General features: G+C 37.7%; 3 protein-coding genes and 1 non-coding gene across 5 annotated transcripts in view; 1 reads left to right on the top strand and 3 right to left on the bottom strand.

Annotated features, from left to right (window-relative positions):
- TRIP4 (thyroid hormone receptor interactor 4) overlaps positions 1-8518 on the bottom strand; it is a 49941-nt gene extending 41423 nt beyond the window's left edge. The window contains exons 1-4 of the mRNA XM_061157353.1: positions 8323-8518; positions 4176-4345; positions 2608-2732; positions 1321-1533 (exon numbers count right to left, since the gene is read on the bottom strand). Coding sequence (XP_061013336.1) covers positions 1321-1533; positions 2608-2732; positions 4176-4345; positions 8323-8423 — 609 coding nt within the window. The 5' untranslated portion in view covers positions 8424-8518. The remainder of the gene's footprint in view (positions 1-1320; positions 1534-2607; positions 2733-4175; positions 4346-8322) is intronic.
- A 3472-nt stretch (positions 8519-11990) lies between these two features.
- PCLAF (PCNA clamp associated factor) lies at positions 11991-20227 on the top strand. 2 transcript variants are annotated; one of them, XM_061157351.1, is made up of 4 exons: positions 11997-12172; positions 12470-12550; positions 13581-13743; positions 19209-20227. In XM_061157351.1, the coding sequence occupies exons 1-4, from the start codon at positions 12127-12129 to the stop codon at positions 19252-19254; spliced, it is 336 nt and encodes a 111-aa protein (XP_061013334.1). In that variant the 5' UTR covers positions 11997-12126; the 3' UTR covers positions 19255-20227. The 2 variants fall into 2 exon arrangements, with proteins under 2 accessions (XP_061013335.1, XP_061013334.1); XM_061157352.1 differs by lacking the exon at positions 13581-13743 and having other exon boundaries at positions 11991-12172.
- On the bottom strand, positions 13751-15564 carry LOC133066351 (eukaryotic translation initiation factor 1-like). The gene has a single exon (XM_061157350.1). The coding sequence runs from the start codon at positions 14870-14872 to the stop codon at positions 14531-14533; it is 342 nt and encodes a 113-aa protein (XP_061013333.1). The 5' UTR covers positions 14873-15564; the 3' UTR covers positions 13751-14530.
- LOC133067470 (U6 spliceosomal RNA) lies at positions 16590-16696 on the bottom strand. Its single transcript, XR_009695263.1, has one exon. It is a non-coding gene; the product is annotated as a U6 spliceosomal RNA (small nuclear RNA).
- Positions 20228-26523: the final 6296 nt, after the last annotated feature.

Below are 26523 nucleotides of genomic sequence, written 5' to 3'. Positions count from 1 at the left end.
GTTTCAAAACACAAAAATTTGCCACCACTAAGAATACAGAAAAATACATTTTTTTAAAAGTCTTCCATTTCTAATAAAAAAAAATCAAGTCTTACGAGTGAAATTTATTATAAGCAAGTATCTTATTTATTTAGTTTTGGTTGCACCACGTGGTAATGGAAGCACAGAGTCTTAACCACTGGACCACCAGGGAAGTTCCGCAAGTATCTTATTAAAAAAAGTCAAAACAAGAAGCAAAATACAGTGCCAACAGTGAAAACTAGTCTAGCTTTTACATGTATTTTGTTTCTTTGCCTTCAAACATTACCTACTTGTCAAGTAATAAACATATTAAGCAAAGAAAAAATTATATTATAAAATCACTACAAGTAATAAGAAGGTATTTTACTCTAAAAAAGGAGTTACTTAAAAACAATTTCATACTAAGCTTAATTAATAAAACTGCAAGACTTCAAGGCCAAGCTGCTTTACATTACTTTGTTTCTTGAACAGAAGGATCCAAGGGACCTAACAGAAAACACTGTACTTGCGAGCAGTTGCCTGGGTGGCACATGGAGTTCCGGCCAGCAGCTGTCGGGTGTTTCTCTAGAGAAAAGCCCCAGATGGGAGGATATTTGCTACTGTTTTCTGGACATTTTTGATATTAGATACTACATTTTTCAATCAACTTATTATCTGAGTATATTGAGAAATTAAAGGCCCCACAAGAGAAGGGAAAACAAAGCAACACAAAATATGCTTTCACCAATAGCAAATGCCACTGTCTCTGCCAGTCAGCTCAACTGGTAGAACAAGCCTTCTAGACAACTCACTTGGGTGTTTGTAATTGCAGCTACACTTTTGAGATCACTCACTCAGCTAATGAAGCATTATAAAAAGAAGGTGTTCTGGAAAAACAAGCTATAAAGACCTGAGGATTATGTCACAGTGACTCTGCATCCCTAGAAATATGAGCCACATCTGAGATCTGACAAAAATTTTTGACATTTCAGGCCCTAAAGTTTTCTTGAATTGAATTTAATCTGACACAATACTTGGGATTCCTCACAATGTATGTGATCAAAGTCCTTCTCACAAATAGGCCTCATTCTAGGGTATCACCTTGGGTTTTTGACTAAAGTTTGTGCTATAAGAATTTACTAGTAGCATAGCACTGTAAATTAACTGTACTTCAATTAAAAAAAACTTTTTTAAATTTACAGGACACCTTAGGGAAGAAATTTACTAAGAAAAAGAGAACTTACTAGGGGTGTAATAAAGTCAAAAGCATAGTAAAAAACCAAAACCAAAGCGTAGTAAAACAGGAGAGAAACAATTTACCAGAGAACCACAAAATAAGCAGGGGCCAGAACCCTCTTGCTCACAGACAATCCGCCCACAGATCAGACAGTTGTTGATCAGTTTGTGCTTCTGGCCCAGGCAATCACAAGGGTGGCGACCTGGAATCAGGACTGCAAGCTTGTCCTGTCCCTCTTTTGTATATAAACTGACAAACTTCGTCTTCTTCTTCAAGGAGCTGCTGCTGTCTTGTGCCTAATGGTACAAAGATATCAGAAATAACATCAAATAATTCATGACAATGAAAGCAGTCAGGAGAAAAAAACCTCAGTTCTATTCAATAATAACTTATAGGGACTTCCCTGGCAGTCTAGTAGTGAAGGCTCCGCGCTCCCACACAGGGGGCATGGGTTCAATTCCTGGTTGGGGAACTAAGATCTCACACCTGAGTGGTGAGGTCAAAGGAAAAAAAACTTTGACAATTTGACAGGTAGTATCTCAGGGGATTTAACGTGTATTTATTTGATTATTAGTAGCATGACCAACCATCCTTGTTTGCCCAGGACCCAGTGGAATCTCAGAATATAGGACTTGTCAGTGCTAAAACCAGGAGAGTCCAGGCAACTAAGGTGACAACCTGGTCACTTAATTGCTGGTAAGGATAAACATTTTTAATGTTCATTGGTCATTCGTGTTTTTTCTTTTGCTTATGACAGTCTTTGCTCATTTTATTCCAATTAACAAAAGGCTTAAGACAATTTTTTTTTAAGTTCACATTATTTTGGAAACTCTTCTCCACATGTTGTTGCACAGTCACCACAAATGAATTTTTTGATCACTACTCTTCCATCTTAGCCTAACTAACTACCCTGAATATAAATATTTCTGCTTACTTCATGGGGCTACTTTGGGAGCCAAGAGAGAATATGAAAGAGCTCTAAATGCTAAATAATGATGACAGTGGTGGTAGTAGTGAATGTTCTAACATCGGAACATCTTAAAACAGCTAAAGTTCAAATTCTTTCAGTACAAACCCACAAAAAATGTTGAAATTGAAGCCCTGGTGCATTTCCTTAAATATTTTCTATCGTATCTATTTATAATCGCTAAAAATGTCCTTATAATACTAATTTAATCAAGCTGCAAAAAAAAAACAAAAAAACAAACTACCATATAGGAAGGAATATGCCATCATTATCACTCTTTAAAATTCATACACTTGTTGCAAGTTGCCATTCTAGACCAATGTATACCCCTTGTTCTCTGAAATGTATCAGGTGTTTCATCTTTTCCATAGAGCCCGAAAAAGCCTTGTTTCTGAGCACTCACCTTGGCCAAATCAAAAGGTGTTTTGACCTCTGTGGTTGTATCAGGTTCAGTAAATGCAGGAGCTTCCTGTTTGTTTCTCCCTTTCCGCCTACTCCTCTTCAGCTGGTCTCCTGATCTCTGGCCTTCTAACATTTATTTAAAGAAGAAGAAAAAAACATGTGTGTGTGTGTGTGTGTGTGTGTATATGTACATAGATAGATTGGAAATAGTAGGATTCATTGGTAAGTTAATAGCTAATAAAGGGAAGGCAATGCTTAATATTTAGAGTCAAGAAGTCAGGCAGGTTTTTAAATTATCTCTTCCTCTCAAATCAGAATTAAATTCAAACTATCATTTTTCAAGATTACAGTCAATGATAAAGACTACTGGGTAACATTAAGAAGTTAAATTATACTTACGGCTGATTTACATTGCATGGCAGAAACCAACACAACACTGTAAAGCAATCATCTTCCAATTAAAAAAAAAAAAAAGAGTATAAAAAAAATTTTAAAAAGAAGTTAAATTAAATAGAATTCCCTCGTTGCTCAGTGGTTAGGACTCCAGAGTTTTCACTGCCAAGGGCCAGGGCTCAAGCCCTGGTGGGGAGATCAAGGTACTACAAGTCATGTAGTATAGCCAAAAACATAGAAGTTAAATTAAAATCTGATATTTTAGACTGTATAATAATAATGACTTATTTAGTTTGGTTCTCATCTTTAGTACTGTTTAACTTATTGCTGCTGCTGCTAAGTCACTTCAGTCATGTACGAGTCTGTGCGACCCCACAGACGGCAGCCCACCAGGCTCCCCCGTCCCTGGGATTCTCCAGGCAAGAACTCTGGAGTGGGTTGCCATTTCCTTCTCCAATGCATGAAAGTGAAAACTGAAAGTGAAGCCAGTCAGTCATGTCCGACTCTTAGCAACCCCGTGGACTGCAGCCCACCAGGCTGCTCCATCCATGGGATTTTCCAGGCAAGAGTACTGGAGTGGGTTGCCATTGCCTTCTCCTGTTTAACTTATTAGTTACTTGTAAATGCTACTCATACTGAAACCGGTCAACAAAACTTACATTATTGTATAAAGTTTTTCTTTAATCCATGTTTTAAATTTTTCAAGTTATTCTGAAGCTATAGCTGTATCACAAACAAGTATTTTTGTGATATTTTCTAAGTTGAAAAAGTCTGAACTAAACCAATATTCATTACACATCAAGTAGACCTGAACTTGGGCTTTCCAGGTGGCTCAGTGGTAAAGAATCCACCTGCTAATGCAGGAGACTCGGGTTTGATCCCTGGGTGAGAAAGACCCTTTGGAAGGGAAAATGACAACCCACTCCAGTATCCTTGCCTGGAGAATTCCATGGACAGAGAAGCCTGGAGGGCTACAGTCCATGGGGTTGCCAAAGAGTTGGACATGACTTAGCAACTATACAAGAGAACTGAACTAAAAACATGTAAACACGATTCTGCTTAAGTTAGCTCTGAGGAAATATGGGGTGATAGAACATATGCAATCCTATAAACCAGCCAATTTACCAATATTCCAACCTTTAATTTATATAAGTTAATCACATTAACTTAACCTACCATCTTTCTTGAAGGACTGCTGCAGAGTATCAGAAGTCAACTCCTGATCATTCTTTTGCCATTTGGTTACAAGCTCTTCTATAAATTGACCTTTTTTGCCCTCATTTCCCTGAAGGAGGTCAGTAACATATTCTCGTATTTCTTCAGCACTCTCAATGGACAAAACATATCTCAAGAAGCAAAGAAATAAGTTGTTAAAACAAAGCTAGTTTATACTGTGTTTTTCAATAATCATAACAGAGATCAAGGTAGTAAAAAACATTTATTAATCCATTAGAGTGTTTATTTTGAGCCAAATTCAAAGGATTTATGCTGGGATATAAATTTAATTAGGACAAAGACTGAAGCCAACTAGTTCATAGTCTTAACTTTCATGTTATCCTCTTTATATTTCTAGAATCAAATCAGTGTTTTGAAAACAGGCTTCTGGGGCTGTCCTTAACATAGAAATACTTTTTAACCTAAATGGGAAAATAACTTGGAAAGGAATATACAGGTATAACTGAATCACTTGCTGTATACCTGAAACTAACAAATTTTATTTCTAGAATCAAATCAGTGTTTTGAAGCTAGGCTTGTGGGACTTCCCTAAACACAGAAATACTTTCTAACTTAACCGGGAAAATAACTTGAAAAAGGATACACACACACACACAAACACATATATATAACTAAATTACTTTGCTATTTACCTGAAACTAACATAGCATTGTTAATCAACCAGACTCCAACATAAAATTAAGTGTACGAAATACGTATTTATTTTTTAAATATTTCTACTGATAGCAGCAGAATTTTTAACATTTTGACAAACATTTTTGAAGGTCATAGAATAACAAAAAAATTGTCCCTTTTTTTTTTTTAAATTAAGATCACTTTGCAGGGAGGGTCTAAGCCTGCACAGTCATTTTTACGGTTCCATACTACCGCGCAAAGCAAGAGCTACCTATGTCTTGATTGAGGAATGGTTACAAAGCTACATATACTTGTAAAACTGATCAAATTTTACATTTGAACAAGTGACTCTACTGAACAAAACTTACATCTCAATAAACTGTTAAAAATCACTGCTATTTTTAAAAAAACATAATACTTTCCAACAACACATCTGCAGTCATTATATTTTCCTAGGAACAATACAAAGTACTTAATTTTTATACTGTAAAACCTAAAATCTTTTTTTTTTTTTTTTGCTAAAAATATGTATACTACAAGCTAACCAGTTACTGATTTAACATTCTTAAAAATTATAAATTAAGATTGGCAAAAAAAAAAAAGATTAGCATCATATCAGAATGAGCAAATCTACTTTAAGAAAATAGGATGAGGGGTTTCTAAAAGTGAAATCTAAAAGGGGTAGGAAAAAATAAATAAATAAATAAAGGGGTAGGAGTACAAGTCAGTACTTTTCTATAAACCAATCAAACAATATATTGAAAGTGCCTTAAAAACAATCCACTCATTCCATTTACAGAACTCTCTAAGAAATAAGAGACATAGGAATTATGCACAAATGTTAACTATATCATTATTTGAGTTAGCAAAACCTGGAGGCTATTTAAACCTTCCTTAATGGAAGGGGCAAATGAATTCAAGTTTTGGACTTTACAAAATCTAATATGTGGTCACTAAAAGTGAAATGTTTGAATAATTATTATTTTTTAATCATTAACCTGTTTATATTATTTTTTTTTTTACCACGTCGCCAGGCTTGGGGGATCTTAGTTCCCTAACCAGGGATTAAACTGTGCCCTCAGCAGTGAAAGCTTAGATTAGTTTTCTTTTTTTTAATCTTAAAAAGTATCTCTAAATATTTAAAATTTTAAAAAACTGACATATAGTTGATTTACAACTTTGTGTTAGTTTCAGGTGTACAGCAAAGTGATTTGGATATGTACATTTTTTTCAGATTCTTTTCTATTGTAAGTTATTACAAAATATTTAATGTAGTTTTCTGTTCAGTTCAGTTGCTCAGTCGTGTCTGACTTTTTGCGACCCCATGAATCGCAGCACGCCAGGCCTCCCTGTCCATCACCAACTCCCAGAGTTTACTCAAACTCATGTCCATGGAGTCGGTGATGCCATCCAGCCATCTCATCCTCTGTCGTCCCCTTCTCCTCCTGCCCCCAATCCCTCCCAGCATCAGGGTCTTTTCCAATGAGTCAGCTCTTTGCATGAGGTGGCCAAAGTATTGGAGTTTCAGCTTCAGCATCAGTCCTTCCAATGAACACCCAGGACTGATCTCCTTTAGGATGGACTGGTTGGATCTTCTTGCAGTCCAAGGGACTCTCAAGAGTCTTCTCCAACTCCACAGTTCAAAAGCATCAATTCTTTGGCACTCAGCTTTCTTGATAGTCCAACTCTCACATCTATACATGACCACTGGAAGAGCCATAGCCTTGACCAGACGGACTTTTGTTGGCAAAGTAATGTCTCGCTTTTTAATATGCTGTCTAGGTTGGTCATAACTTTCCTTCCAAGGAGTAAGCGTCCTTTAATTTCATGGCTGCAGTCACCATCTGCAGTGATTTGGGAGCCCAAAAAAATAAAGTCTGACACTGCTTCCACTGTTTCCCCATCTATTTCCCATGAAGTGATGGGACCAGATGCCATGATCTTAGTTTTCTGAAGGTTGAGCTTTAAGCCAATTTTTTCACTCTTTCACCTTCATCAAGAGGCTTTTTAGTTCCTTTCCACTTTCTGCCATAAGGGTGGTGTCATCTGCATATCTGAGGTTATTTATATTTCTCCCGGCAATCTTGATTCCAGCTTGTGCTTCTTCCAGCCCAGCGTTTCTCATGATGTGCTCTGCATGTAAGTTAAATAAGCAGGGTGACAATATACAGCCTTGACGTACTCCTTTTCCTATTTGGAACCAGTCTGTTGGTCCATGTCCAGGGCTACATAGTAAATCGTTTTTCAAGTATTTCATATATAGTGATATGTATTTGTTAATTCCACACTCCTAATTTATCCCCTCTCCCTTTCCCTCTGGTAACCATAAGTTTAGTCTTCTACGTCTGTGAGTCTGTTTCTGTTTTGTAAATAAAAGTCATTGATGTCAATTTTTAGAATTCCACATGTAAGTGATACAATATTCACTTAACTGGCATTTTCTGATAATCTATTACCTGTGTTCAAAATTGCCCTTTATAATAGGCTCTCTTAACTTTCTCCTTGCCAATAAGCCTATTTTCTCCCAAACTCAGAAATTCACCTAACTTCCTACAAAAGCCCTACAGCTGCAATTTAAGTTTCAGCATCAATGAGCAAGGAGCCAAATCAAGAAACACTTCTAGGTTTTTAAGTTCACTTTTTGTAGAAATTTTTCCCTACTCTTGAACTCTGCACTGACACCTAACTATCTTTTAGCTCTCAAGTTAAATTCATCCCTTGCAATTAATCTTACGAGTTTCTCAAACCTTAATCAGACTCCTTTTTCCAATGCTCCCCAATACCCTGCACTTCCTTCACCTCAGCACTCATCTTTGCTGTCCCAGCAGTTGGTATGCAGTAATGAAAAAGAAAAGTTAAATCAATTGAAAGCACATATTAAATCAAGTCACCACCTCCACTTCACAAGAATCATAAATTATTAAAGATAATCAGTGCAAATTATTCATTTTACAGATGAGGAAACTAAGGTACAAAATTGGAAGCTAAGTTGCCTAAGGTTCCGAAACTGGTGAATGACCACAGAAAAGAGAACCAGGGATTCCCGAGTCAGGAGGTATCTTTGCACAGTACCACGCCACCCTTCTTTAAATTTCAGGCCCTATTTGATACAAGCAGGACTGGGCAAACTATTGACAAAATGTTCAGAGCAAGGAATTTCTGAAGACAACTTGGCTTGTTCCTTCTCTCCAAAATGTATAAGGAAGGATAATTAGACTTAGACCTAATTATCAGGGATTTGGCGTTTTCCTGGGGAAAGAAGGCCCCACCAGCCGATTGTGGAGGAGGACACCCTATTCCAGAAGCTCAACTATAAAGCGGGAGGTCAAAATTCGGCGCTCGGAAATAGACAGCAGCCCTTTTATCAAATTTCTTCATTCTCATCAACTTTTTAGTCCTTTCCGCTTCCCCGTTTGCTTAGTCAGTACACATCCCAGAGCTCCTTCCCGCCTCGGACCCGAACCGGTCTTACTGTACGATCTCCTCACTGACATCCAGGCCGAAACTTTTCCGCAACTGCTGCGTGCACCAGCCCACCAGAAGCTGGCGGGACGCCGCCCCAGCCACCGCCATTTTCCAGAGCCGGAACCAGCTGGGCTGCAAAAGCTCGGCGTTCTACACCAGACTAGGCCCCTAGCAAAACCGACCTCGCTCGCGCAAGTTCCGCCAGCCTGCACCGCCCCGCGCCTCAGCACCGCCCCCAACGCAGCTCCCTCCCACCTAGGCCCCTCCCACTTCTCCCCGCTTCCTAGTGTCCGCGCTTGAACCCGAGCCAAATCTGCGCTTGGTTCTTCCGCATTGTCAGATGTAGGGCTCGAGAACCGGGAATTCTAAGGCGATACAAATGTCTCTAAAAACTACAGTTTAGGAAACAATAAAACAATACCCCGTAACCTGAGAGGCCAGCTTTTATATTGTTCTGGTTTTAATTGAAAACACTTAAAAGAGCACTTGAAAGCTAGAGTAAATGCTTTAAGTGTTTTCTCTGGTAGTAGAGACTTTATAAAACCCTTGGTCGTCTAATTCCTGAATCATGCTACTTTTAAAACCCCTATTTGCTTTTTTGAGCCAGGTCTTTTCTATTAGAGCCAAGACAACTCTGTAAGCTCGCGGGAGGAAAAAAAAAAAAAAAAAACTTTAATAAAACAGGTCCTGGGATTTGGGTTTGATGACCTTCAATATGAGTTCTCTGTTGATTTTTAAGAAGTTAAAGGTGCATATATATGGGAATCTAGAAAGATGGCACTGATGGTAAATTATTTGTAGGGCAGCAGTGGAGACACGTAGAGAACACAATTGTAGACACAGTGGGGGAACGAGAGAGTGGGAAGAATTGAGAGAGTAGCTTGGAAACATATCACCCTATGTAAAATAGCTAATGGATATTTGCTGTATGATGCAGGGAGCTCAAATCGGGTGCTCAGTGACAACCTAGAGGAGTGGGATGGAGTGGGAGGTGGGAGAGTAGTTCAAGAGGGACGGGACGTATGTATTTCTATGGCTCATTCATACTGATGTATGACAGAGACCAGTACAATATTGTAAAGCAATTATCCTCCAATTAAAAATAAAATTTTTAGAAAAGAAGTTAAAAGTTTTTCATCTAAAGATGACCAGAATTAAGGGTCTTTTTGCTACTTCCTTCTCCTCTGGGACAACAAACTGGAGAAAATTTAGCCAGCTTTCTCTGGAAACCATGACGTCTTTTGACATATTTCATTGGTCAATTTAATTGACTGGCTTTGTGTTACATGTATAGGCTTTTCATTCCCATTAGGCTATTTATACTAAATAATTACATTAATTGGATGTTGTTTCTACCTTATGTTTTCACCGATATAATCAAAATCATAGGTGTGTTGATTTATGTTGAGATTAGATTATTTTATTAATTTGAAAAATATATGACTTTCACACTTAAAAAAGACTGAATTTTCATAAACTGTGGGCACAAGTTTTGTTTCTTCACAGAAATCTGCTACATTTAACACAAATTATAACTTATCCAAATCCTTTACCTGTTTTTATACATGTTCTCTTCCCATTACTAGAGGAATAACTTCCTGAAGACAGAGTAACTTAAGCTTTTTGTACAATAGGACATTCTAGGTCCTCAAGAATAAAAGTGTTCTTTTTTCGTAAGGAATATGTTATTGATTGTAATCTCTATTTGTAATATATGCAGTGTAAAGCCATTTATAATATTACCATATATTAAAATAAATTTATGCCTGAGCAAAGCAAGCACACCTATTTAATATGTCTTAAGGATATTCTTTTGTACAAATTTAGGCAGAAATTTCATCTGTACATACTACAACTTTCTTAATGCCTTAGGCCTTTAAAATTTTCAGGTTCACGTTACACAACTGTCTAGTTTATTTAACTGGAACTGAGGAGCACTTTTCTAAAGCAAACATTTAAATTAAGAATTTTTACTAAGTAGCACTGCTTTTTTTCCTAATTTTTTACTCTAATATGCCTCCTCCCTTACTATAATTGGCGTTAAAAAGACAGACATACAAACAGATATAGTAATACGTAGATTGTCTCTGTGTGTAAAGATATATTTGCAATACTTTTGGCAATTTACTTGGCGTGTTGACTAAGAGAAAAGACCAACAGATTCTCTATGCAGCTCTAATCTCTACAAGGATCTGGGAACTGGGTAATTCAGTCCTTTGTAGAAACCACTTAACTGGAAAGGAAATAATGCGCATTGAAGAAACATTGTGTACTGAGAGAGTCCTGATGATAAAGAACAAGGAGGGGTACCCTAGGGCTTGTTGATTTTTCTGACAGGACTTTGGCTGTAATCTTAGTCTCTAAAATTTAGACAAAGCTACAGATAATTTGCAATACCATCCCTCCTATTATAATGTTAATTTCATCTGCTGTCTAGGTTCTCTAATTCAAAAACATAAAGTAATTGTTGATTCTTTTAAAGCACTAAGTAGCCTTTATTCTGAAAGTTCAAGCATAATTTATTGGAGAGAATTAATGCCATGCTTACACTTTCAGGGTTGCCTTTCAAGTGCGAGTTTAACAAAGTACATCCTAAGGCAACTTCATCTGATCAGGTTTTGTGCCTCGTCTTCACTGTGTGAAAATCATTCATTCCCCAGGCGTATTTGAGTAATTAAGATAAGCATAGGGATAGAAAATAGTCCTAGTCTAAAGTCATGTTCACTACGTGTCACAGATGTACCCTTAACAGATTTGACATATTTTTAAGGAATTTTGATTCCATACAGGTCTAGGGAAAATGTTTTATTATTATAATAATGTTTCTTTTATGTAGGTACAGTGGCTCAGGCCCCAAGAGTCTGCCTGCAATGGGAGGCCCAGGGTTGGATCCCTGGGTCAGGAAGATCCCCTGGAGAAGGAAACGGCTACTCACTCCGGCATTCTTATCTGGAGAATCCCATAGATTGAGGAGCCTGACGGGCCCATGGGGGTCACAGAGTCAGACACGACTGAGCGACTAACTCTTTGATTTTTAAAAATGTATAATTTGCTCAGTTTTTTCTTGTTTCACACCATCCTAGAAAGTTTCATTTAAAAAAATTTTTTTATTCCTGTAAATAGAGAATTTCCTAGCAGTCCAGCAGTCCAAAACTCGGGCATTTCTGCTGCCTGGGTTCGATCCCTAATCCAAGAACTAAGATCCCACAATCTGCACCTCCTGGCCAAGGGTGGGGGGAAAAAAATCATCCCAGTAAATATACTGTATTAGCGTTTGACCATTCCATAGAGTTTTTTTTTAGTATGGATGCTGTAAAGAGAGTTCATGCCTGAGATGTTAACAAGTCCGCTACATTTCAGGAGTCACTTCGAGGAGTGAGATTATGGATTTAAGCCTGTAGTTAACTTTTGAAGAAATGTTGGAATTCGCTGTCTTTCCCGGGTTTTCTTTTCTAAGCAGGCTGTTTTACCCAGTTCACAATCTTAGCACGGATTTTAGCACCCAACACACAGGGCATCCCAGGAAAGCGCCCTGGCACCTCCTACCTGAGGCGGGTACGAATCACAAGCTTCTGCAAGTTGATGGACGGGTCGACCCTGCGCCCAGCCCCGCCGTGATCACCACTGGACACTGGCGATTGGTTGCGCGTGAAAGGCGCGGAACCAATGGGAGTGGCGGTCTGGGAGAGTCGGTGGAGCGCGCGGGAAAGGGACCGCTATAAACTGTGGCGGGAGATTCGTTTTCTGGGCCTTGTCCCGTGAAACATCTTCTTCGGCTGGAGAGTCAGTTGCTCTCCTCTTGAGTTCGAACATGGTGCGGACTAAAGCAGACGGTGTGCCTGGCAGCTACAGAAAAGGTGAGGCAGTCGGGCACAATAGTGGAGGGCAGGTGGTTCTCTGGGCAGCTCCGCTATGGGCGGGAGAAGAGGGGGCTTCCCCGCCTGTCCGCCAAACTGGCCCAGCCCGTCAGGAAGCAGCAGCCTGATCCCTTTAACCGCTTCGGCGGGGACAGGGGAGCGTTATCTGCTGTTCTGGATCGCGGGGCTCTCCTCACCAATCCTTTCCAATAGGCTGGGTCGGAGTGTGTGGCGAGAACGTGGCTCCCAGCCTCTTCGTGCCCACTTCTGAATGCCTTCCTTTCCCTCTCTCCACAGTGGTGGCTTCTCGAGCCCCCAGGAAGGTGCTTGGTTCCTCGACTTCTGCCGCTAATTCCACGCCGCTTTCCTCAAGGAAAGGTAAAAACGCCGCTGCAAGCTCCTACACGAACCCTCTCAAAAGGAGATCAGGCCAGAAACCACTCTTCCCCATACCCACGGCGGAGTTTCTTTTCCTGAGATCCTCACTCCCCAGAATTTCTTCCTTCCTTGCCTTTTGATGTAATGAGCAAGCCTTGGTCTCTTTGGCGGGCTGGGGTAGAGATGGAGGGGTCGCCTGGTCTTCAAAAATTTCAAGCCTCGGGTTAGGGACGGACACACTGTCTCTTCAAACCTGTTTTTCTTTTCTGCCTTAGCGTTGTTATTTTTCTTAATATTTACAACTGGATTTTTTCTTGTGTGAGGCTACTTAAGCACCTGTTTACCAGAATTGAGACGATAGTTGACAATGCTAATCACGTTTTTGTTTTAATTTCTGCATATTGTTCTTTGTCTTTCCTATTACCTTCCTTTCTTCCCTTTTTCTTTCTTTCTTTCTTTTTTTTTTTTTTAGTTTGTTGTCTGTGTGTGTGTGTGTGTGTGTTCCAACCTTGCAGCTCCTGATTCTGTTTTGGGACATTAGGAGGGAAAACTGGGCCAGGGAAAGAGCTTCACATTATTCCTTCTGTGCTAGGAGAGGTTGAGAAAATACCCTGCCATCTGGTGTCTCTCATTCCTTTTAGAAGGAAGTTGAGAGGTTTGGAAGATTAATCCTGCAAGCTCTAGTTAAGAACATAAAGGAAAAAGTGTGTCATACTTTAGTATGACTGTACATAAGGCTAACTGAATAGTTCTGCTCATGGATAAAGTATGAAAAATATTTTCTAGTTGTAAACATCTTGTTAATGCTATTTTTCTAGGATAAATAATACATGTAATAATATTCTGCATTATGTTATATTAATGTATAATGTACTATTTACTGAATATAACTTTATCATGTCATATTTTAAAATTAAAGATAGATATACCACCATTTAATATCCTTTAGATTTGATGTTAAAGAATTGTTTCCCTTTAAAGAATGGAAATTGTATTCTTAATTTTTATTTAGTTCTGTTTTATTTTATAGCTGAAAATAAGTATGCAGGAGGGAATCCAGTTTGTGTGCGCCCAACTCCCAAGTGGCAAAAAGGAATTGGAGAATTCTTCAGGCTGTCCCCTAAGGATTCAGAAAAAGAGAATAGAATTCCTGAGGAGGCAGGAAGCAGTGGCTTGGGAAAAGCAAAGAGAAAGTAAGTTTTCATATTCTGAAGTATAAAGAAATACTTGAAAATTCTTGAAAATAAAAAACAACTAAATATTGAGTAACTAAATTTTCTCTTTGAGCAGATAAGAAAATACAAACCAGAAGTTTTTCAAACTATGCTAACCTCTTATTATGTCACTCCCAAATTTCAAGCATCAATGAAAGATATTGTTTTTACTCATTTACTCAAAGAGGATCAATTCCCATTCAGATGATAAGTGCTACTTTAGTAACCATTAACTTCTGATCTTTATTCTCTATTTTTTTTTCTATTTTCTATAGTCCTTATTTTCAAAAAGTAATTTCCATGTTGGTTTACCTTGATTTCCATTAACCCCTCCTTTCAAAAAACTAGTAGTCCAGCCTCCATAGGAAATATATAACCAATGTGGAAAAGGTGGAAAATACAGAAATCCCCATCACTTAGAAACAACCAGAACAAACACCACAGTGTATTTTATTTACAACTTCTCTGTAAATACATAAGACTACTTCAAAACAAAACAAGATGGGGATAAAACTGCACACATGCAGAGTTTATTGCGTGAACTTTTTAAGAAGATAATTAAATCATGCTTTCAAGCTTTTTTTTTTTTTGCATGGCTCTTTTCAGTTTATTGCATGAAGGAGTTACACTAGTCTAAGTTAAAAGCAGACCCCAAATGGTTACATTATATAAGCTGTGAAGTTTCTAAACTTGTGAAAAGGGACAGAAGGGAAATTCTACTCATTGAAAGGAAATCCTCACTTAAGCTTCAGTGAGCCAAAAGCCCTTAAAACCCATGTACCTTCAGCTGGTCGTCCTTAGCCAGTCCAATCTCTACCAGGAACTGGCATATGTTCTTGCGCTGGTCACCCTGTAGCTGAATTACTTCTCCATATTCTGGATGCTCCATTACAGTACCATTGTAGGCAAATTTCTTCCTAAACACTTTCACTAGTTTCTTTTTATCGTAATCATCAGCGATCCCTTGGACAGTAGTAAGAGTCTTCCTGCCATTTCTTTGTTGAATTCTTATATGGATATAATCCTCAGTGCCAGCAGGAAGCAGATCATCACCCTTACTTGCATCAGCAAAGGGGTCGAAAGAGTGGAGGTTCTGGAAAGTGGACATAAGATATGATTCCTTTTCTTAGGTGGAAACGGCCTGTGGAAGGCAGCAGCAGGAGAAGGTGGGCAGGGGGTACTGAGCGTTGGGAAGCAAGGGGCCTCGAGCTGGGAGACTGCTGAGTCCTCGGTGGTGGCTCAGTGACGGGGGCTGCTTTCAAGCTTTTAATGTCAGGAAAATGCTCATGATAAATGTTGGGCAAAACTGGATTCAAAAGTACAATCATTATTGCATAAAAGACGTGTATAAATACACCAAATCTCTGTACAAAATATACCAAATATCGTGAGTGATGTCACTGGGTAAAAGTTTCTCCTCACACTCGGTGCTACCAATTTTCAACAACAAGCATATTTTAAGAATCTGGGGGATAAATACCTTTAGGAGGGAAAAAACAAGGGAAACCTGCTTTTTAAATAGATTTATGAGAAATACTGCAGACTCTCTAAACAATGTTGAAGTTTTCATTTCAAAAATAAATTATTTGACTGGAGGTGGGGCGTGGTGAGCGTGGGTAGTATGACATCACTGCCATTATGAAGTCTTCTGATTTAAGACCCTGCTAGATACCTCCCAGCACCAGCCAGGAGCAGGTGATCCTCCTGGGCACCAAGCAGCGAGCCGGCCCAAGACGGAGTGATCAACATGGACAAGTGGGTGGTGGCCGGGCTCACACTGGGGCTGATGCTCCTGGTACTGCTCCTGCCCAAGCAAGTCGACTCGTCCGTTCCTTTAACCAGCACAGAAGGTCCTCCACTCCACACCACAACCGTCAGCTGTGCCTGGCAGTCAACACCTAGTCTCCTTGTTGTCTTGCTTGCCCTTCTACACCTCTACCACTAAGAGACTTGGCCAAGAAACATCTAGGTTTACCAACCTGTATTCTAAAGCCCAGTCTGTACGGCATCTAGAAATTCTGTGTCAGGAAGAAAATAAAGTCTTCATCAAATCCATTAATTCCACCCCTTAGTTTAGTAACACAGAAAATGTTGAGAGTCTCAAATTGGATTAGTTTAAGGAGCATCTGAAGGATTTGAGCAGATAATGACAGCCAACATTAAATCTCCTGGAGTTTCATGATAAGAATGGAGACAATATTGGAAATTAATGATGTGATTAAATGTAACAAGAAACATGGACACTTCAAACTGTACCTTGCATCTAGATAAGAATAATTGCATCTTTATCTAGAGAAAAAGGATGAGCTATGGAATGGAGATTCAGTTTTCATTTTGGTTCAAGAAATCTAGAAGGTAAACAATTAGGTGATGCAAAAAGCTTCAGTGATTCTGTTTATGATGTACACTGGAAGGAATCAGCAGTTATTAAATCCTCTGTGTATTGTTTCAGCAGTCTTGGTTTAATGCTGATATACTCTCCGTAATGTTTTACATTGTTTTCATTGTTCTCTTGGGACCTTAACTCTTTTCCTCTGGGCTTTTGAATTTGACTTTGCATTTGGATTTCTGTAATAACTGAGATGTTCCAGGGCAATAATGGGTTGGAATATACTACAAATCCAAACATAGGTAATCCCTGCATATGTACTTAAAAGTCAAATTGCAGGTATTTCCTGTCACACATTCCCATCCAGCAATAGTGCCAGATTAGTTTAGCTAATTCTGATCTCTTAACTTGATTCCGAAGGTCAGAAGTACATTGACTTCAAACAATCTTAAAATACTGCTTTTTATTTCTGGATGTACTAAATAATTTTTTTTTTTTAAATATGGAACGCTTCACGAATTTGCGTGTCATCCTTGCGCAGGGGCCATGCTAATCTTCTCTGTATCGTTCCAATTTTAGTATATGTGCTGCCAAAGCGAGCACCTAAATAATTTTTAAAACCGAAAAATTAATGTTTTGAAGGCGTGTTTGATAAATTTGGAAATTAAGAGGCAAAATATATGAAGGAGGTAAAAAATAATGTGTATTAGGTAGTTGGGAAGTGAAGACTAGAAACTTGCCTGCATTAAATTCATAACTGATTTGTGCTTTCTGTAAATATACACTTATATATTAAACTTGATGAGTAAGAGTAACTACATGTGTAACACTTTCTACATCAGTCATTATTTCTAGATGATTCTAAACCTAAGTGGACTTGATTCTGGAAAGTAAAACTTTAGAACTGCCTTGATGTATAGAAATCTTTTTAGAAGTAGAAATCATTGGTTTACATGTTCATACAATGATGCTTAAATGATAAATATTCAATGTGGCCATAGTACTCTAAATAAATTTTAGCCAATATTTGTCATCTTTAGAAATCTAGAAATCTTTAGAAATCAACCAGACCTAACATCCATCTCAAGTTATGTGAGATCCATGTGTGTGAATGAACACACTCTTGCTTCATATCTGAATACTGTACACCTATTTTGGATTGTACACTGTGTTTGGATTTGATTTGCATTGAACACAGCTAGATAAAAATAAATGGTTAAAGAGAAGTTAAAACAAAGGAATTAACATATAAAATAATATTTTTGCATCTAAAATTTTAAGACAATATTGTTTGTAAGATCATTTAGTAAATTATTATTGAGTGCTTACTATCCAACTTTTGAGATATTTAAAAGGAATGTCAAATTCTGGAGCAGTAGCTGAACTTTATACTTTGTTGCTATATTACTATTATCAGTTCTGTTTTAATAAAATCAAAATGCAAGAGGATACATTTTTGGATAAAGTTTTTTTAACAGACTTGTTATCATGATCCTAAAAGTCTCTTTTAGTTCCTTCTCATTTACTGGCACCATTCTTCCTTATTCTTTCTCATCCTAATATAAACAAACTAATAGTCAATATTCAAGAATATTCAACAATCCTCTTGAATTATTTGTGATTTCAATTAAAAAACAAAATATTTGGCAATATAACCAAATATGGCTGTACCATTGATCATCATAGCAATAAAACCTATATTGCAGGTTTCCTATCATATAGTGAAAGATTACACATATAGTCTCATAAAGAACTTTGATCCATAGTATAATAAAATCTGTGACATAAAACTAGGTAATAGAGGTTTATCTTATTGCTTTAGGCCTCTTTCTTAGATTTGTTATTGTTTGAGAGTTGCATTTATCCCTTTATAGTAAATTAATAGATTGACTTTTTTCTCCCAGTTTTATTGAGACGTAATTGACACACAGCACTATGTAAGTTTAAGGTGTACAGTCTAGTGATTTGACTTAGCTACATCATGAAATGATTACCACAATAGGTTTCGTGAACATCTATCTCATATTGATGCATTAAAGAGATAGAAAATTTTTTTCCTTGTGATAGGCACTCTTTCAATAGTTTGCTATTGATTATAAATAGAAAATTATCAGTATATCAGAAGGACTTCTATTATAATCTCTCTAGTTCTTAATCTGGAATATGGCTACTCTTACGGCTTTATTATTCTCACAAAGGCAGGGTAAATTTACCTGCTGCATAGGAGAGAATCTAAATCAAGAAAAACTGTCTTCTTAAAACCTTAAATCAGGTCTTTGAAGAAAAGAATTTTGGATTACAATAGTGTACATTTGTTAACTTCATTTAATTTCCAGGAAAGTACAATGAAGACCTCTTGGTAATGTAATAATGGATCAGTCAATGGTAATGTTACACCAAGTCAGAATATCCTTGTTTTAGCTTCCTTCTTTCATCTTCTAGCTCTGTGTCAAGATCTAATTTGAAAACTGGCTGTTTAGGATAGATCTCACAAATTTTTACCAGCTCTAAAAAATTCTGATTTAAAAATCTTAATTGACTTTTTCGCTATAAAATATATACTGAGTACCAGAGGACTTTGGGATAATGTAAGTTGTTTTTCAAAAGCTATGTTTACCATATGCCAACAATACAATTTGGGCATTTTCTAGTTAGATAATACATTCATAAATTCCAAAGGATATACAGTCAAATATGACAACTTGCTGTTTTCTCTGTTCAAGTGGTTTGGTTGGATTTTTTTGCTTTCTACTATCACAGAGTTCTTGCTGAAGGATTATACTGCTTCATCAATCTACTTAACACATTGAAAGAAGATGTTATAGAAATAGAGATTCTCTTTTAAATAAAAATGGCAATATATTCCAAAAGGGAAACTGACTTGGCAAATTAAGAGGCAAAATAGCTTATTAAAAATTTTTGTCACTTTAGTGTTTGGAATCTGTAGGGATTTGTCAGTTTATGGGAGTTTAATTTTCTCTCATTTCTAGTCACTTGGCCAGATCCACTGCACTGTTAATGTTCTTGATTTACATACGTTTTTAAAAACTATTCATGTTTTGTTTTTAAAACATTTGACTCAGGTGACTACTGAAGTTCTCTTTTCTTTCCACAGAGCATGTCCTTTGCCACCTGATCACACAGATGATGAAAAAGAATAGAACTTTCTTATTCACCCTTGACTGATGTCTCCTGTTTACTCTGGTATTCTAGGATGTAAATTTGCATAAATGTTTTTGTTCCAGTTAGTTTTGTTGAGTAGGCATTTAACTTAAAAAATGAGGCTTACATTTAGTTATTCAAAAGCAAGTAGTTATGACATTGGAAAGTTTGTAAGATTAATTACGGTTAACACAGTATTTGGTTTCCTTTACCTATTATTAAGCTTTTTCTTGCTAAAATTATTACATGATATTCTAATTATGAATCTGCTGTATTTGAGATTTGCTTAGATCTTTGTACTGTTGCCATTTTATTGGCATTTGATTATTGGAATGATGCCATATTTTTCTTCCTTTTATTTGCTTTAAAAAAGCAGAGGTAGATTTTTGCACATTTAAAAAGTAATGTTAATTAAACTGAACCTGTACCCTTTTTAAGAAAGGTGGCCAAAAAGGCAATGTTGCAAAAATTTGGATGGCTGTCTACCTTCTCCTTAGAAAAATTTAAGGGCAGTTTGGTCCTAAGGTTTAAAGGATTAATAAAGCTTCTGAAAACAACAGCAAAACTATATAATTTTTTTATATTGGAATAGTGGAATTCCAATATAGTGGAATCAGACAGGAAAATTCCATAGACTACTTTAAAAGAGAGGAATTTCCCTAGAATATACCTTTGCTTTAGTGTGACAAAATTACCCTTTGGGCCTATGCTTTTAAAGCTGGAAATCAATAAAACATGAAAGACAGATCGTGCCATAAACCCAGAACTGTCTAAAGTCCTTAGAGCTACTATCATGCTTTTCAAGATAACCGGGGGTATAATCGAAATGGGTATAGTAGTACTTAGTAACTGATATTTTTCTTCCTCATAAGACTTTTTGCTGACCTCCTGTTATCAAAGTTAGCCATGTTTAACAGACATACTTTTCTGAAGTTTGTTTTTAATAAACGAATACTTATTTTCATAAAACTATCCATGTGTGTGCTTCTCTAAGATTTTATCCGACTAGGTATTTCTATTTTATTCCTTCCAAATGCAAATCACTGAACAGACCTGATTTTATGAACTTCCAAAATAAGTCCTGATGACTATAGATTACATTTTTTGCTTAGAGATAGATATTAAACATACTATTACTGAATTGAGACCAGAGTTTTATCCTAAGTACTTCCTTAATAATTAGGCTTTTGATGGATTTGAAACCTGATTTGCTATTTTTCATTGATGGAGAGAGGAACTTGATGGAGAATGTGTCTAATGAAGTCTAATTTTGATATGTAATTGTTTCCAAAAATAATTTGACCTAAAGAAACTGCATTCTTTTCAAATACAATCCTTTCAAAATATACAATTGTTAGTGATGTCTAACTTTATTAAGGAGGGCATGGCAACCCACTCCAGTATTCTTGCTTGGAGAATCCCATGGACAAAGGAGCCTGGTGGGTTACAGTCCATAGGGTCCCAAAGAGTTGGACACGACTGAAGTGACTTAGCAACAAAGCGACTTTATTAGGCAGACTTCCCAGGTGGTGCAGTGGTAATGAATCTGGCTGCCAATGCAGGAGATGCAAGAGATGTGGGTTTGATCGATGGCAAGAGATGCAGGTTCGATCCCTGGGTCAGGAATATCTCCTGGAGTAGGAAATAGCAACCCACTCCAGTATTGCCTGGAAAATTCCATGGACAGAGGAGTCTGGCGGGCTACGGTCCACGGGATCACAAAGAGTTGGACACAATTGAGCATACAGCACATACATACAACTTTATTAGTCAAAGGTCCCATGTCATCTGTTTCCTTGTCAAAGCTTTTTTAAAATGTAGATTGTCAGTTTAGCCCCTTCTAAACATAAGTATGATCATGATGGTGTGGGATGTCAAGTGGGCCTTAGGAAGCATCACTACAAACAAAACTAGTGGAGGTGATGGAATTCCAGCTAAGCTATTTCAAATCCTAAAAGATGATGCTGTGAAAGTGCTGTACTCTATATGCTAGCAAATTTGGAAAACTCAGCAGTGGCCACAGGACTGGAAAAGGTCCATTTTCATTCCAATCCCAAAGAAAGGCAATGCCAAAGAATGTTAAAACTACTGCACAATTGGACTCATCTCACACACTAGCAAAGTAATGCTCAAAATTCTCCAAGGTAGGCTTCAACAATACGTGAATAAAGAACTTCCAGATGTTCAAGCTGGATTTAGAAAAGGCAGAGGAACCAGAAATCAAATTGCCAACATCCGTTGGATCATAGAAAAAGCAAGAGAATTCCAGACAAACGTCTACTTCTGCTTATTGACTACACTAGAGCCTTTGACTGTGTGGATCGCAACAAACTGTGGAAAATGCTTAAAGAGATGGAAATAGCAGAACACTTTACTTGCCTCCTGAGAAATCTGTATGCAGGTCAAGAAGTAACAATTAGAACTGGACATGGAACACCAGACTGGTTCAAAATTGGGAAAGGAGTATGTCAAGGCTGTATGTATTGTCACCCTGCTTATTTAACTTATATGCAGAGCACATCATGCAAAATGCTGGGCTGGATGAAGCACAAGCTGGAATCAAGATTGCTGGGAGAAATATCAATAACCTCAGATAGGCAGATGACAGCACCCTTATGGCAGAAAGTGAAGAGGAACTAAAGAGCCTCTTGATGAAAGTGAAAGAGGAGAGTGAAAAAGCTGGCTTAAAACTCAACATTCAAAAAACAGATGATGGCATCTGGTCCCATCACTTCATGGCAAATAGATGGGGAAACAATGGAAACAGTGACAGACTTTATTTTCTTGGGCTTCAAAATCACTGCAGATGGTGACTGCAGCCATAAAATTAAAAGACACTTGCTCCTTGGAAGGAGGAAGCTATGACCAACCTAGACAGCATATTAAAAAGCAGAGACATTACTTTGAATTGATGCTTTTGAACTGTGGTGTTGGAGAAGACTCTTAAAGAGTCCCTTGGACTGCAAGATCAATCCTGAATATTTTTTGGAAGGAGTTAGGCTGAAGCTGGAGCTCCAATACTTTGGCCATCTGATGTGAAGAACTGACTCAGTGGAAAAGACCCTGATGCTGGGAAAGATTGAAGGCAGGAGGAGAAGGGGATGACAGAGGATGAGATGGTTGGATGGTATCACCGACTCAACGGACATGAGCTTGAGCAAGCTCTGGGAGTTGGTGATGGACAGGGAAGCCTGGCGTGCTGCAGTCCACAGGGCTGCAAAGAGTAGGACACGACTGAGCAACTGAACTGACTGAAACTCCCTGTTTTATGTTGAAACTGAATCAAAAGATGAAATGTATATATTAAAAAGATAAAGTAAGTTTTAATTTTGTACCCTTCTTCACAAAGTTTAATCTGGCTTTTCTTTTTGAATGGGTTATTCAAATAATTAGTGTTAAATTCCTGAACAAACAATGACTAAAGCTACTGTTAGGGAATTTTTGAATGCTAATGGAATTCGTGAGGTTCATACAAATTTTATGTTTACATAGTTTCAAAAGGGCAGATAATACTGTACTGAAAATTATAGTCTGCTCAGGTTATTTATGAGATAACAAATACCATTTTTTTAAAAAGCAGAAAATATAGCCTAAACTAACTGAACTTTTCCCATATTATATATATACTGCTTCCAAATCTCATCGTATTTCGAATTCTTCATGCTAACTCACTTTTGGAAAAATTGAAGGTTCAGCTGGGTCTTAGTCCAACTAACATCGTTACAGTGGTTCCTTCTACCTTTGAGGATAACCTGTAGAGGTGGGAAAGATTTTCACTGAAGTCCCCAAAACTGGGAGGAGTGTTAGAAGCTATCTTATTCAACTCAAGCCGCCTATAGCTTTTCAGTAGATGGGCTATTTTATTAGCTGGCAGTGCTAATTGAAAATGCTATGAGTTAAAAATTTGATTTTTGGACTTTCCTGGTGGTACAGTGGATAAGGATTCACCTGCCAATGCAGGGGACAAGGGTTCAATCCCTGGTCTGGGAAGATTCCACATGCCTCAGAGTAACTAAGCTCATAACTACTGAGCCTGCTTGCTGCAACTACTGAAACCTGTGCACCAAGAGCCTGTGCTCTGCAACAAAAGCCACCATAATGAGAAGCCCACGCAACACAATGAAGAGTAGCCCCTGAATGCCAACGCAACCAAAAGAAATTAAAAAAATTTTTTTTCTTAACTCCCCTCCTGTTCTTGGTTCTATCTTAAAATAACATAGAACAAGTTACTCCTTTCCAAAACAACCTTCAAGTATTTAATAATAGTTGCTACATCTTTAGCCTTCTCTTCCTACACTTGATCTTAGCCAAAAGGCTGAGAAGCGATAGCCTTCTCTTCCTAAGTCTAAACATTAAATTGCTTATGTTACATGACTCCTAAGTGGATTTCTGTTTAAGTCCCTTGCGCAGGGGGCCATGCCTTGTGTGTTATATATTGCTTAGGCAGATAAACAGTAAATCTAGCTTTTTCTTCTAACTGATACCAAGTAATCATTAATTTTGGTATCTTTTATGTTTGTCTATTTTGTCTTTTGTATTTGGAGATGCCAATGGAAGTCTAAGAATATTTGAATATTTAAATATTAATCATTGATAACAATATTTGGTTTCCGAAAAATAAACATAATTCTTTCTTAAATGATTACAAAGGACAATTTAAAAAATGACAAAAGCTTTGAAGAGATTGAGAAAAAGGCTAGAGGTATCCTGTATTGATCTGAAGGATGAAGGTACAGTATTGACCTTGAAGGCTGTTTGAGATCTATCATAGATTTGAGAGCACTGTCTTAATTATGGTTCATATTAAGAATATGGATTCCTGGGAACTTCCCTGGTGGTCCAGGGGTTAAGACTCTACATTTCCATTACAGAGGTTGTGGGTTCCATCCCTGGTCAGGGAAGTAAGATCCCACATGCTGCATGGCATGACCAAAATAAGTAAATAATAAAGTTTAAAAAATAAAAAGTTGATATGGATAATAATTTAAAAAAAAAGATTATGGAGTTCTGTGATACTGCTCACAAAATCCTGAAAGTGTAGTTAAGCCCACATAGCTAATTTTAGGTGTGGATTGTGCTATATACTTATTTATTTCAATTTTTAAATATTTATCAGTATTTTAGGTGGATTTACATACAATAAAATTGTATTACATACAATAATATGTTTTCAGGGTACAAGTTTTCATAAATGTATACACCTATGCTGTACATCTTTAGAGGTCTCCAAGTAGTGAGTGTATTGAAACTGATGGACTTAAATAAGTCAAGTGATCATTTAGGAGTCAAGCCAGATATTCATACACCTACACAAAAGTAACTGAATAATTTTTAAAAATTGTAAGAAGAGAGGATGTAAATGCTATTGTATGTCACATTTCTTCAGACAACAGGAAAAATGAATGATGCATAGGAATTTGCAGTTTTGTATTGACTTAAACTACCAACTATTACCCAATAAAACATTTCTTTCTATAGAACAAATTTACTGTATTTATGTTTTTAATATTTAAAGACATCTAAGTCCACCACAGTTTCATTTTAGATAAGTTGTTGCTCATTGGGCTTATTGTTTACTTTTCTAACTAAAAATTTTAAAATATTTAACCTGTTGGCAATTGAAATACCAAGCTCTATTTTGCTAATTACAGCCAGTTTGTTTTGAGAACAATTAATTGTTCTTTAAGTCTGACTAGATGTACTCAGATTTTATGTGCATTTTGTTTGCGTATACTCCCACATGTATGCATGTCCAGGGCAAGGGTTGAAATGTTTTAGACTTCTTTAACAACCTACTACTGACATTTGAACCTGAAGTTATTTCCTTCAGGTTTTGCTGAATAGACTCTCTCTGGTAAACTAATTTAATGCTGTCTCACGTGTACAGGAAACTAACAGATCTGCTGTTCCTTTAAAGTTACCAAAGCTCATTCCCTCTGCCCTGGCTAGGTGGACAACTGTTCAATATTGGTGACTAAGGCTATGATAACCAGTAAAATTATCATGCCCAAACTATCATGACCAATAGCCAGTAGTTGTAAAGACATCCACTGCCGTGGACTAGAGCAGGGGGGTCCCCAATCTCTGGGATCTAATGCCTGATGATCTGAGGTGGAACTGATGTAATAATAGTAGAAATAAAGTGCATAATAAACACAATGTGCTTGAATCATCCTGAAACCATTCCCCCCAACCCAGGTCGGTGGAAAAATTGTCTTTCATGAAATCGGTCCCCGGCGCCAAAAAGGCTGCGGACTGTTGGACTAGAGAACAAATTGAAAAACTACTATTAAGCTTTATTGCTTTTAAGCAGATCTGTTCAAGACAGGAAAGTTAAGCCAAAATTTTCACTCATTTTTCTCTGAATGCCCGATTACACTCCTCTGAATATTTAACTGCCGTAAACATATAGGTCATTTACCTAAAAAGAGGATTAATTATGTAGATGGCTTTTGCTCCAAGAAGTGGTTTTGCCAATATATTTCAAACTCAGATCACTCAACACAAGACTATATGACGTCTCTTATTAACTTTTCTTGTCCACAGTACACGAATGAAAGTTTACTGAGTAGATTAAATGTCTTCCTCCTTCCCAAGTTTGATTAACGGCTTCCTTTGGCCTCTTCTCATTGTTTCTTTTAAGAATTAATTCTTTCCAGATCATACACAAGCAAGTGCAATCCTTAACAAAAGAAAAGATGGATGAAACTTTCTCACCATTGGGTTTCAGGGGCTTGTCACATGAAAACGAAGTCCATGAAAACGATTTTATAACGGAAGAGATTTAAAAGCCCAGTTGAAACATAACTGAAAATCCACAAGAGGGAGATGCTTGCTAAACCGCCAGAAAGTAACTCCCTGGAGGGACCTGAGAGAGCTTTAGGAGGAGTCAGTAGGTCCGCCCGGGATTCAGGGAGGGAGGAACAGGAGTAAACAGTGGCTGGAGGCTCGTAGGGGGAGTACAAGCGAGGGGAAAAGCAGAATTGGCTTCGTGACTTTGGCAGCGGAGCCGGTGCTCAGCCCAAGACCAGGAGCGAAGGTAAGAGTGTGTTACCCAAAAGGAGCACACGTTCCCAGTTACCTCCTGATCGTCCCAGAAGTAATGGGGGCGGTTGTCTTTGAAGGCGCTTCCGCTTAGCAACCCCACGCGGTTGCTAAGGAGGGGCGATGGCGGGGATGACCCGGAAGTGGTGTTGTCCATTTCTCACTGCCGGCTTTAAGTTTGTCCTATTGGGAGGGCCAGGGTGCTCTGCGCCCGGCCGAGGGTG

Source organism: Dama dama, chromosome 12, assembly GCF_033118175.1.
Source record: "Dama dama isolate Ldn47 chromosome 12, ASM3311817v1, whole genome shotgun sequence".
Lineage (NCBI taxonomy): Eukaryota > Metazoa > Chordata > Mammalia > Artiodactyla > Cervidae > Dama > Dama dama.
Note: the sequence above shows the minus strand (reverse complement) of the source record. Positions and strands in the feature narration are given on the sequence as shown.

Coding starts and splice junctions, on each gene's coding strand:
- PCLAF (XM_061157351.1), top strand. CDS start 12,127: ATGGTGCGGACTAAAGCAGACGGTGTGCCTGGCAGCTACAGAAAAG. Junction 12,173..12,469: donor GCCTGGCAGCTACAGAAAAG/GTGAGGCAGTCG, acceptor CTCTCTCCACAG/TGGTGGCTTCTCGAGCCCCC. Junction 13,744..19,208: donor TTGGGAAAAGCAAAGAGAAA/GTAAGTTTTCAT, acceptor TTCTTTCCACAG/AGCATGTCCTTTGCCACCTG.
- LOC133066351 (XM_061157350.1), bottom strand. CDS start 14,872: ATGTCCACTTTCCAGAACCTCCACTCTTTCGACCCCTTTGCTGATGCA.